Source organism: Cryptotermes secundus, unplaced genomic scaffold (assembly GCF_002891405.2).
Source record: "Cryptotermes secundus unplaced genomic scaffold, Csec_1.0 scaffold671, whole genome shotgun sequence".
NCBI lineage: Eukaryota > Metazoa > Arthropoda > Insecta > Blattodea > Kalotermitidae > Cryptotermes > Cryptotermes secundus.
Window position 1 is genome coordinate 763,707 of NW_019724595.1, and position 12,379 is coordinate 776,085.

The 12,379-nt window shown below is 35.7% G+C and overlaps 1 protein-coding gene across 4 annotated transcripts in view; it reads right to left on the reverse strand.

Annotated features, from left to right (window-relative positions):
• Positions 1 to 2,009: 2,009 nt before the first annotated feature.
• Positions 2,010 to 12,379, reverse strand: part of LOC111862387 (progestin and adipoQ receptor family member 3) — a 65,586-nt gene continuing 55,216 nt past the window's right edge. For 3 of the 4 annotated variants that reach the window (XM_023847731.2, XM_023847733.2, XM_023847732.2), the window contains exons 5-7: positions 9,896 to 10,084; positions 6,788 to 6,878; positions 2,010 to 5,300 (exon numbers count right to left, since the gene is read on the reverse strand). In XM_023847731.2, coding sequence (XP_023703499.1) covers positions 5,161 to 5,300; positions 6,788 to 6,878; positions 9,896 to 10,084 — 420 coding nt within the window. In that variant the 3' untranslated portion in view covers positions 2,010 to 5,160. The remainder of the gene's footprint in view (positions 5,301 to 6,787; positions 6,879 to 9,895; positions 10,085 to 12,379) is intronic. The other variant, XM_023847729.2, reaches the window with a different exon arrangement.

The window sequence follows — 12,379 nt, forward strand, 5'->3', positions numbered from 1 at the left end:
CCTCCTCCGAACCCTACCGAGTGGACTCAGTCTCATCCCGTGAAAAATAATTAAATTAACCTCCTCTGAACCTTACCGCGTAAGAAACTTAACGTCGACTTTTCAAATAGACCTATATTCTGTGGCGAATGCTACCGGAATGTTTTAGTTACATTTCTAAAGATCACGCAACACAAAGGGCTTTTATATGTTAGACTCGAATTATAAGACTTACATCTAAATTGGTGGAATATATTTAAAATTGTTTATATTAAACAACGATGTATCAAAAACATTGAGATTTATGCCACGTCGAATCGGAGACTGGGAGGGAGGCAAACGATGGATGGCAGAGGGGTTCATCTTAGTCTTTTTAATTGCACTATTTTAACTCTGCCTGGGAGACAGACTAAACTTCCGCAACACTCTGACACAATATCAAGCAAGAAGGGATTAATCCTGTCGCTTTAGCTACAGCCGTTATTCGCGATTTGGCTATAAATTAAAATTAACAATTAAAGGAAAACTTAGTCTACGTCAGATACAGCCCTGAAGCAGAACTACTCAGACACTTCTATGATATGGTACCCGAGACTCATTTCTGAGAACAATCTGTACTGAGGAAAGACTAGTGTATGGTACAGTGGCAGAAGGATTTGAGGTTCTCACAGCGGTGACTATGAATTTTATTATATTGTGGGATGTGATGTAGTCCCGGATGGAGTTCGCCGATGTTTCAGGGGAACTATTGCCTCCATATTCAATATGGAAGAGTATGTCAAAGCAAGCAAGAACAAATTAACAAGAAGTCTGCTGAGATCTTGTTTAAAGTAAGAAGTTTGGTAACTCAAAATGAAGCCATCCCAGATTTTCGGCAGATTGGTAGATACTCTGTAGTATCGTTATAAGATTCCAGGATTTCGGTGCAGTAATGAAAATTTAAAATTATAATTAATTTTAATTAATATGTTGCAATATAAGACAAAATTTTAAAAAGTACTGGTAATTTTCAGTTATTTCGTTATTCACATCTGCATTTCATAAAAGCTGGATCGCCACACGACGATTTACATATCTGGAAGGTTTGCTCAGCTTTCGGAAGCTCTGGTAGACATTAGAACTCTTGATAAATGATGAGCAACTTCTCAGGCCATTATTTTTAGGTTTTTGTCGCCGTCTGTCTTTAAAGGAAGAAAAGAAATAAGAAAGAGTATACGAAAAAGCTGGGGGATTGTTGGGATTAGCAAAACTTGGGCGGAACAGGCGACTATTCAAAAGCAGCCGCGGAAAAATAATTATGATCATGACAGTGCTAAATGTCGTGGAATCTTTTCGTAGGCCTACTGGAATCCTAGCTCGCAGACCAAACTTCAAAATGACTGTGAACAATAGGTCATGAAAAATAATTATGATCATGACAGTTCTAAGTATCACGCAGTATTTACATAGCCCTGCAACAACCCTTGTTACGGAAGAAACTTCAGAATGATTCAGACAACAAGCATTGAAATCTTTCCTGCAAACATACTGAATCATATTTTATTGATATCCGCCGAATTCTCCTATATTCTTGAATCTCCATATTCAGTTGTCAAAACAAGGAAAAGGATTGCTATAGGGTTCTGACGATGGTGTATAACACACAGAGATATTGGGTTTTCGGACTTTATCCATCGTCCTGGTTTTAAGATAACTAAGAAAAACACGACGTTTCGGAAACTGGATCTGTTTCCGTCCTCAGGTGAGGGAAAACACCTATTCTGTTGGGTCCCTTAGAAAGAGCTAGCCTCAATCACTGGTCCAGTAATAAATATCGCCATTATACGGACTCACTAAAAAAGTGATCAACAAATATTATGAAAAACAAAGGAAATCTAAAGACCTAGATTATGATCTCAATAGTCTGTCATAAATTATTCAAAACTATAAAGTGATATGAAAAAAGTAACCACTATATTTTGATACAAATGTATTATCATTAGAAGCTTTCCCTTCATTACAAGCAGTGACATAATCACATCTTAAGAATGGACCCTTCAAGACTGTCCCCAAAAATTAAGAATTTCCAACCAAACAGATGAAGAAATGTTGAACAACCAAGAAGACGATGGAAGAACAGTGTCTGTAATGCAGCAGACACATAAAAACACACTTTGAAGTAAATGATGATGTTTCCCAAGCAAAAATTAGGTAGGTAAGGAGAGCCACATCAAAGAAGCAAGTGAAATTTACATTTAAATGCAATCTGAAGATCTAATTTAAACACTTATAATTTTGTTTAATCTCTCTCTTGTTGCCAGAAATGAAAACCAGCATACTAACCCAGTATGACAGTCAGAAACATGGTGAAAAATCATTAGCAATCAGCATGAGACAAAAATCATTTTAATTCTGGTGCAGTGCTCACATCAAGAACAGGTCAGGAAAACTTTGTTTGAACACTCTCATGCTCATTTAATCTGGGAAAGTAAAACTAACTGAGCCGTGACAAAGGCTACATAGATGAGAGAAATTTGCTGCAGGTTTGATCCCTTGTAAAAAATCAGCTTCACATACACACAACACTTAAGCCAAGAATGTCTGACACAATAACATCTAAACAATTTGTTCTACACCTTCAATCTCTGATAGACATTTCTCACACTAATATTCCGTTTGAGGGTTGGCAGGTGAGTGGCAAATATTTATAACATTTCATATAATTTTAATTTGCTATCTGATAAAATTAAAAAAACTTCAGCCCAATTTTGATCTGAAGTTATTCGTACCTCAGACCTGAGACATCTGTTCTGTATAATCTCATTTCTTTTCATGATTAGAGACTTGTAAGCCACCAAGCCACCTCAAGGGTATTAGCACGCTCCTCTGTTTCGGCAACACAGCCTCCGAAAATTTTCTGTTCTCGACCATCAAAGAGGAATGTTATGTCACATTTATATGAAACTTGTTCTGTCAAAGTCTGTAGTTACAGACGTCTGAAATTTAAATTCATTTTGTGTAAACTCAGCAACACGCACTTCCTTTGTGCTGTACAATCTTCAAGGACATTCCAAGCCACTTTATTGTTTCAGGCATCTGCTTCATATAAGGGTAAAGTTAAGTTCAGTTTCTCATAATACAATTCCATCATGATAGACTTGTAGTATCTTGAAACAAAATCAACACATATGATGCTATACCAGCATCTACAAGGGTAGCTGTCCAATGGCACTTCTTAGATTACTTATTAGGAAATAATTTCCTAAAACAACTCAGTAACTCTCATTCTGTCTGCAGAGAAGAAAAGAGATTTCACTCAGGAATTTATTTTTTTGCTATTTTGAATTTTGCCACAAATTGAACACTGGATATAAGCATACGATAAGAAAGCCACTGAAATAAATGTCATTAGAAAGTCACGATTTATGCATGTACAAAGAGAAGAACCTTTTTCTAATATTTCTAAAGAATTTATTGCCAGTTCTCTTATGACAATTTAAATGTTCATATGAAATAATTAAAATCAACATTTATCTTCTTTTAAACTTTTTATCCTACTTTTTACAATTATGATTTTCAAAAACCATACTGTTATATTGTAATAAAGCTCTTTGATTGTATTTTTATTACTTACAAGGTAATTATTAAATTTTAAATTTTATCACTGCATCCTAACACAGGAACATGATTATTAAAGATTAAATGTAATATTTCTCTCAGTGATACTGATGCATGAGATCTGGTGTTGGATTTAAGGTTCCTACAGCAGTAACTATGAAGAGTACCATCTTCTAGGATGTGATGCTGTTTAGTTTGGAAGAATTCACCAACATTTTGGACAAGCAGTGGTAAACTTCTTCTAGACTATAAGGCATCACAATTAAAAAATAAGTACTCTTTGAAACCACTGTTGTCCAGTCTTCTAATTCAGCATGCCAGTTCAAGTTAGGATGTTAATTATTTATTCATCTTTGGTTAAAAATATAATGGCTGTTACAGACTGTTACACGCTGTATTTTTCCATATTCACTGGCTTGTTTAAAATTATTCAAAAATCTTGATTGATAATTAATTCTGTAAAGCTAAAGGGCACAGAACTCCTTCCAGCACTATTTTTTTCCAGACTCTTCCATATATTGTTCACAAGAATAAGATATATTTTTATTACATTGTTGTACATGTTTCTTTGTAAGCAAACTATGATACAGGGCACGAATGACAATGTCTTTTGAGTGTCAAATGTTTAATGTGTTACTTTAGTAATGGAATTCCAGGTATTAAGGAACCTGAAGATTCATCATCACAACCATTTGTCTGCATTCTGTTTTGGGCTATTAAGACAAAAGCAGGAAATTTAACTGTTCCAGTTGTTGAGTATACCTTGGGTGTAATCAAACTCTTTCTTAAGGTTCCTGCTGTGTTGCACCCCAGAAGTTTGTTTCAGTTCTTCATCATACAGTTGCATTCTTTCAGCACACCAGGTAATGAACACATTAAACACCATCTAGACCTCCAAACTGCTGTACCTGATGAATACTTGCATCATTCATCATCATGGTAACATCAACCAGTACCAATTCACTGATACATGATAAATATATTTAAACATAACCAATAAGCACATTGTTGATATTGTCCACAAAACTACCAAAAACGTAAAATTTTAAGTGAGCTGTAGTTAAAATTATGTATATGCTTACATAATAATGGTCCGTAATGTTGCTGAAGACGTAATTGGCATTACAATGTTGGATTTGAGGTTCTTGCAGCAGCAACTGTGAAGAGGATATTCTTTGTGTTCTAATGCTGTGCGGCTTAGAAAAAGTCTGAAATTTCTGTGAAACATATCACCTCAATCTTCAAGGTCAGTCTTCAACTCTGAAGACAGAGGAGACATATTCCTCTGAAACACTGGACTGTTCCTGAACTGCATGGAAATACATCCCAGAAGGCATAACAAATGTTTTTCTTATGTGTCAGCAACAAGGCCTCATGAAGTTCTTCAATCATAAAATTATGATGTTAAGAATAAAATAAATAATGGAAACCTTATGACAGCTGATATGAAATTCATCTGTGATTCAGCTATAACTCATCATCTGGGTAACAAGAATTTGATCTCTTCTCCTGTTCTTCCATGAAAATTGAAAGAATGATTCAATATGAGATGGAATTACATAAAAACCTATCCAGTCTGCACTGTCATAGTTTCATGTCAGTAGCACAGCCATGATTCATTCTGAACTCTACATATTTGATACCTGTGTTATGCCAGTAGTACAGTGCCAATACTACAAAAAGATGCCACAACTGGTGTGAGGATCCGATATAGTCAACCCGACCTGTAAACCAACAAACATGTTAGACCCCTGAGATTTGAAGTTCTCACAGCAGTGACTACAAAAGTAATTATCTCCTGGGATGTGATGCCATGTACTATGTTGGATCATTACCAACATGCTGTCTCCATCTGTTAGCAAGCTCCTCTGTATTCAATGGTCAACACAACAACAAAATAGATTGCCTATGATTTCAATAAAATCAATTAGAATACATGATACAACAATCAATTCTATGTGTATTGTGTTACATGTTTTGAACCATCAACTGCCATCAGACGCAAACAAATAAGCAAATGAAACACATCATTACTGAATTGCAAGGCTAAATGGATCCATTTTTACTGAATCTTGTGATAAATTTCTTATGCAAGATGATAAAATGTAAAAATATAAAAAATAGATTACAGTATGTTGTATGAATGGCTACCAGGTTGGGGTGGATGATGTATGATTGTGGGGCTGTTTAAATATAACATAGGAAAGATGTCTATATGCAGTTGACCGGTGGATTCATCCTCTTGAAGTTCTTGAAGTGGTATACGTGTATATGTGTATGTGAAATGTTTACAATGATCTAACAATGATTACATCTCAGAAGACAATAATCTTCATGTTTATATCTGGCCCCTGATGACAGATGCATGTTGAACCTTCCAGAAGTGTGGTCATTATATATGGACACAACAAAAACTGCAGGAAATTTTTCCCAGCAACAGTCACACAAACACATGTTGCAACTGTACCGATAAAAAAAATTCTTGCACTGTTGGTAATAAATGTGCTAAGTGAGAGCATCTTCTATGACTGAAACAGATAATCCCAGTAAGTGTAGGTTGCCTGGACTGGTACAGAACTAAGGACTTACACTCTACCACTAACATATCACAACTTTCTTTCTGCATCTCATCCTAATAATGTGTAACCTCAGTACTGGCACTGTCATTAAACAATCAACTAAAGAAAATACATCTCGCCAATTCATTATGTATTAGTTTTCTTTTGTCAACCCCACAAGCATTGATGAAAAAGCACTTGCTGTTTATAAAGTACGAGGATTAAAATTTAAGCAAATTTCATATATGTTGCGAAGGTTTTGATATTTTGAGTGTTTTTGGTATCAGGTTAAAATCCTGATTAGTAACTATATCTATTTGTACATATGAAACCAGCACAGTAATTTAAAACTGAAATGCTTGCAAACGAATTCTCTGAAACTGAATGATAAACGATTTGTAGGATTAGAGGTTCTCACCACAGTGGTGAAATGTGGGAAATAATGCAACATACTCCGTTTGATAGTCAACCGACATTTTGGAGGACCATTTTGCCTCCATGTTCCTCTGAAACATTGGCTAACTTTCAACAAACTACACAGCATTATATCACAGAACACAGAAAGAACTCTTCATGACTACGGCTGTGAGAATCTTAAAACCTACAAAATAGGTCAGGTTCATCATATTCCTAATATACCAAGTTTCACTTACCTGACCAAAACCTCTCTGGAAATTTAGATATGTAGATCAGGAATGCCAGTCCACTAATGGCGTACATCCCCAAAACTCGTGGTAAGAGGATCTGATGGTGAAAAAGTCAGATGCTTTGTCATTCAGAAAACTTTGTTGGGAAAGCAGAACAAGAACCTCCTTCAGGGATTTCAGTTATGCTGCATGTCTAACATGAACAAAAGGTATTCCTAGAGACTTTTATCCTAATAAATGGAAATTTTATATGAGTGTACTATATTTACAGACATTTTCTTCCTAACTCTTCATCATACTATCTTCACCAACAGCTAAAGTTTAATGATTATTCTGTTCTATTCCTTAATTAGGGTCTGCTGAATAAATTAATAATCCTAATTACAGGGGAAATGACATGTTGAAGAGTATCCGATGAATGGCTGATGTACACTTGCCCTTCTAGATTCTATAGGAACTTATATGATGATAATTCAATTAACAACAAAGCTAACCTTTACAGTAGAAAACTGAATTAACTATTCAAAGAAGTTATTTCATATTTCAGCAGCTAAGAAAATAATTCAAAACAATATCAAGACTTACAGTTGTGTAGAAGAATGCTCACAAAATTAAAATTAATTCCTCAGATTTTCAATTTAGTTACATTTATAAGATTTATTTACATCACCATGTTGGCATATGCAGACACAGTGGTTATTAACAGTCATAATTTAACCTTTATCTTATAATATGTACATATCATATGTGGGAAAATATTATCCACTAGGGTAGTTAAAGGTTGAAAGTTCCTTTTTTCCTTTTTAAATTCTGAACCATACCCAAAAGGGAGTACACAGAAACTCAACATTATAACAAACCGATATAATGCACTTGTACATGATGATTTGAATTATATACTACATAAATTTCCATGCTACAACATTGCACAATATTGAGGAGCCATGATATATGGCTTCAAGTTTACAATATACAGGGATACTATAAATGATTCATTCGTTTTTAAAACACTATATTTTCCAAAGCATTATATGTACAAATATGATTGCTATATAAAAAGAACCGTAAACTCACCAAGTTTTCTTCACACTCTACAAATGATCTATGTGTGTCCCTTGGGTCACACGACACACGTCCAGGCGGTAGTCGAGCTCGTACCACACATTTTGTAGCATCATCTTGTCAATGGTCATCACTGCAGCATCGATGAGTTCCCTCAGCTCTACTAGTGGGGGTACGTAAACACGATCCTTAATGTAACCCCAAAGGAAGAAGTCACAAGGCGTTAGTTAGATCAGGAGATCAGGGGGCCAAGTGAACAGAGCTACGTCATCCTCACCAACACGCCCAATCCAGCGATGCCGAAGTTCATTGTTTAGGTAGGGACGAACATTGCCGATACCACCGCCAAATGCTTTGTTTACATGGCGGTTCTTTTCCGTACTCTCTTTTGAATGCGCGTTGCGCTGCTATAAGAGACGAACATCTCGCATATTCCAACAAACAAAAACTCTTTTCTTGCTTTGTCGCCATTTTGTAAAGGCACTGAACTCGTGCTGCCAACTGGTGCACATAATACAAACTTAGTGAGTTTACGGTTCTTTTTATATATCAATCATATTTGTACGTATGATATGTTGTAAAATATAGTATTTTAAAAACGAATGAATCATTTATAGTAGCCTTGTGGAACTACATAATTGAGCTTTCCAACATATGTGAACACGTTATGTGCAGTTCTGTAAAGTTATTTTGACAATTACTCAGTACAGTGAGTGGCTATGGGCCGAATGCCGGAATGGGGAAAGGGATCTTTTTGTTGCCAACATATCCAGACTAACTCTAGGCCCAGCCAGTCTATCCTACCCAGCTGGAAATGGGAATGCTTTTTTCCCTTGGGACCAAGTATATGGAGCATGGAGGTGACCATTGCCTCCAATTACTGCCAACTTTAAGAATGCCTTTTATGTATTCAAAGTAAAAGTAAAAGCAAGTAAAGTAAAGCTATCCCTGTAACAGGCCGTGAAGGCCCATAGGGTTGTGAAATGCTGAGGGTCCCACATTATCTAGACAATCGGCTCAAAGATGGCGGTAAGGTTGTCAGCCTTATGCACCGGTTGCCCTTTACCCGCCATAAAAATTCCTGGTACTCATTTCTGTTACAGGCTGAGTCGACTCCAGGGCCATAGTGCGGTTGGAAGGATTAGGTCAATTGGAAAAAATCCAATGACCTCATCGGGACTTGAACCTGTGACCTCCTGGTTTGTAGCTTAATGCCTCAACCAACTACGTTACCGCGTGCCCCCATGTATTCAAAGTATGGTATTTTTCAGCATAGAGGAAAGCTTGACTTTATTCCTTATGCTGCTTTACATCCATGAAAAGTGGCCCTAATTTCCAGTAGACTCCAAAAAATGAAATTGTATAGACAGGAAGGAATGGCTGTTCTGAAAATTATTAACTCTTTAGTCCCTAATGACAGGAAGGAATGGCTGTTGTGAAAATTATTAACTCTTTAGTCCCTATTTACATGTTTCCTTCTGAGACACCCTGAAAGTCATAGAGTTGTACAAGACAAATATTTACTTCTGCCCTGGATACAAAAATTCATTCTGCACAACTTTTGAAGCCCCATGAAAAGGAATGTATAAACTAGGGCTCACATAACTGCTGTTTCTCAAACCTTTTAACACAATATCTTAATATTGCCTATTGTACTGTCTTTCCAGTCAGTAAAGCCAATTTTTCTTACCCAACTAAATAAACAAAACTTCTTACATATCATCACTGGTGAATAAACAATTACTGAAATCGAAGTATGACTTCATGGTTACAATAAAAGAAATAATAAAATATCAAAGAAAGTGACAATGAACGAAAGACGTGAAACTCTAAATATACATAAATTAAGCAGTGTTTTTTATTCAATAACACAATTCTTTCCTGTGATTTACTTCATGTTTTGCTCAACAGCCTACATCAGCAGCTTAGAAATGAGAAACTGGCTTTTACAATTTTCAAACCAGTAGCAAACAAAGGAGGATAGTCCCAGTATTTTTCTGCTCCATATTTGTACATACCTTAAAATAATACTAATAAAGCAATATGACTCGCCTGCACTACAGTATTTTCCAAGCCTCCCATGATGGCTGTCCAATGGAATGTAGGAACAACACCATAAAGGGCCCAAGACAGGAATACAATAAGCTTCGTGTTGGCATCAATTTTTAGCTTTGGAATTTGTAGCACCATTGCAAATGCAAAGATGAGGCAAATTGTAACCAGATAGAACATCTGCCATTCCTGTAACAAAACCACAGAAGTGCCATAATCTATATGAGACAAAAAATGTAGAGTATAATGGTTATATTCATATACAAAGTATTAAATCTGGGATCTGGGATATCTCAGTCAGTAAAGTGACCGGCTACAGATGGAACAGCCAGTTTGAACTCCTGGCAAAGAGAGGGATTTTTCTTTCTGTCATCACAATTAGAGGGCTCTGGGACATTGCCCAACACGTACCAATGGCCTTATCCCTGAGGAGAAGCAACCAAAGAATGGAGCTGATCAGTTATATCCATCCCATGGAAAGGTCTAGAATATTCAGAGGTATATAGCCATGTCTCATAGCCAACCTTAGGACATGCAGCTTGGGCAGAGGGCCAGCACTATCTCATGTGTTGCCTGTTTAATGGCAGAGTGAAAGAATGAGTTCTGGCACAGCCTGTATATGTTTATGGGTCAACTTTTTGTATGCAACATTTGTTAAATTTAGTTATGTTTCTTATACAATTACAGACTTAAAACAGCAAGATGCACAGATTAATGGACTTCATTATTGTACTCAAATCCATGAAAATCGTGCACAAATGTCTATCAAGAAAAAGGTCTGATACTTAACTCACACTGACTAATGTTCTTCTGTAGGGACTCAAAGACTCAAGAGTCATTGTTTACATTCCCTACAGTACGGACAATACTTTGTGAGATNTAATGCGCTCTCCATTCGTGTAAACATAACATTCAATTTTCTGCAGCTCTTCCAGTCAGTCTAAATTGAACACTGACCTCACAGTTACGATGGCCGAGTGACTATGATATCAACATATCCCAAAGATGATATGCATGTGGTTGTGAATAAAGCAAACAAACAAGAAACAAAGCCCCTGGGTGTTTGTGATTACAACAGAAACATGCTAGGAGTGGATCTGAAGCATCAAATGCAACAGCCGTACTTNTGCATAAGTAGGAATATTCCGACTTGTCCATGGGAACGAAACAAAAAACAAATCACAAACCAACGACTGACACGTCGATGTAAAAACACCAAAAGAATTTTATTCTTATTTTATATCATACTTCTGTTTTATATAACTTGATTTATTGTATCTTTTGCATCAAGTGTTTTTATATATTTTAATAATATTGTATCCAATCTTGTTGGTGCTGTGGTTCAGTAGTGTGTATATGTGTGTAAATCATGTGTTTGCCTGATGATGGCTATCAATAGCCGTAACATGTAGCAGGGCCAAAAATGGTCTGATCTTGATATTAGTTGTGTTGTGACGGTTTGGTTTTTTGGGGAAATTCCCCTTGTAGTATACATATCTTCAGGTTGCAAAAAAGGGCGATTAGAATTATAATGAACTCTGGTAACAGAGATTCATGTAGGGAATTGTTCAGGGAACTGGAAATTTTACCCCTGCAATCTCAGTATATATTTTCTCTTGCAATGTTTGTGGTTAATAATAAAGATCAAATTAAGTTAAATTCTGAGTTATATAATANCTTTTGCATCAAGTGTTTTTATATATTTTAATAATATTGTATCCAATCTTGTTGGTGCTGTGGTTCAGTAGTGTGTATATGTGTGTAAATCATGTGTTTGCCTGATGATGGCTATCAATAGCCGTAACATGTAGCAGGGCCAAAAATGGTCTGATCTTGATATTAGTTGTGTTGTGACGGTTTGGTTTTTTGGGGAAATTCCCCTTGTAGTATACATATCTTCAGGTTGCAAAAAAGGGCGATTAGAATTATAATGAACTCTGGTAACAGAGATTCATGTAGGGAATTGTTCAGGGAACTGGAAATTTTACCCCTGCAATCTCAGTATATATTTTCTCTTGCAATGTTTGTGGTTAATAATAAAGATCAAATTAAGTTAAATTCTGAGTTATATAATAGGAATACAAGATATAATAATAAATTCCATTATCCTATATGTAAGTTGACTGTATTTCAGAAAGGAGTGTACTACCATGGAATTAATGTTTTTAATTGGTTTCCTCCTAATATAGGGAACTTGGCTCAAGATGTTAAAGATTTTAAAATTGTTTTAAAAAATTTTTGTTGATGAACTCGTTTTATTCCTTGGAAGAATACTTTGATTGTAAATTTGACTCCAATAATTAACTGCAATCTATTATGGTACTGAATAATGTAATGAATCTTACACTGTTATTTCTGAGTAGTGTTATTTGTACTATCAATGACTAATTCCTTATCCTACATGTAGTGGATTTATGGAATGTAAATAAATGAGATGAGATGAGATATAATAAAAAGATTGTATATTGTAACACAACAGGATGC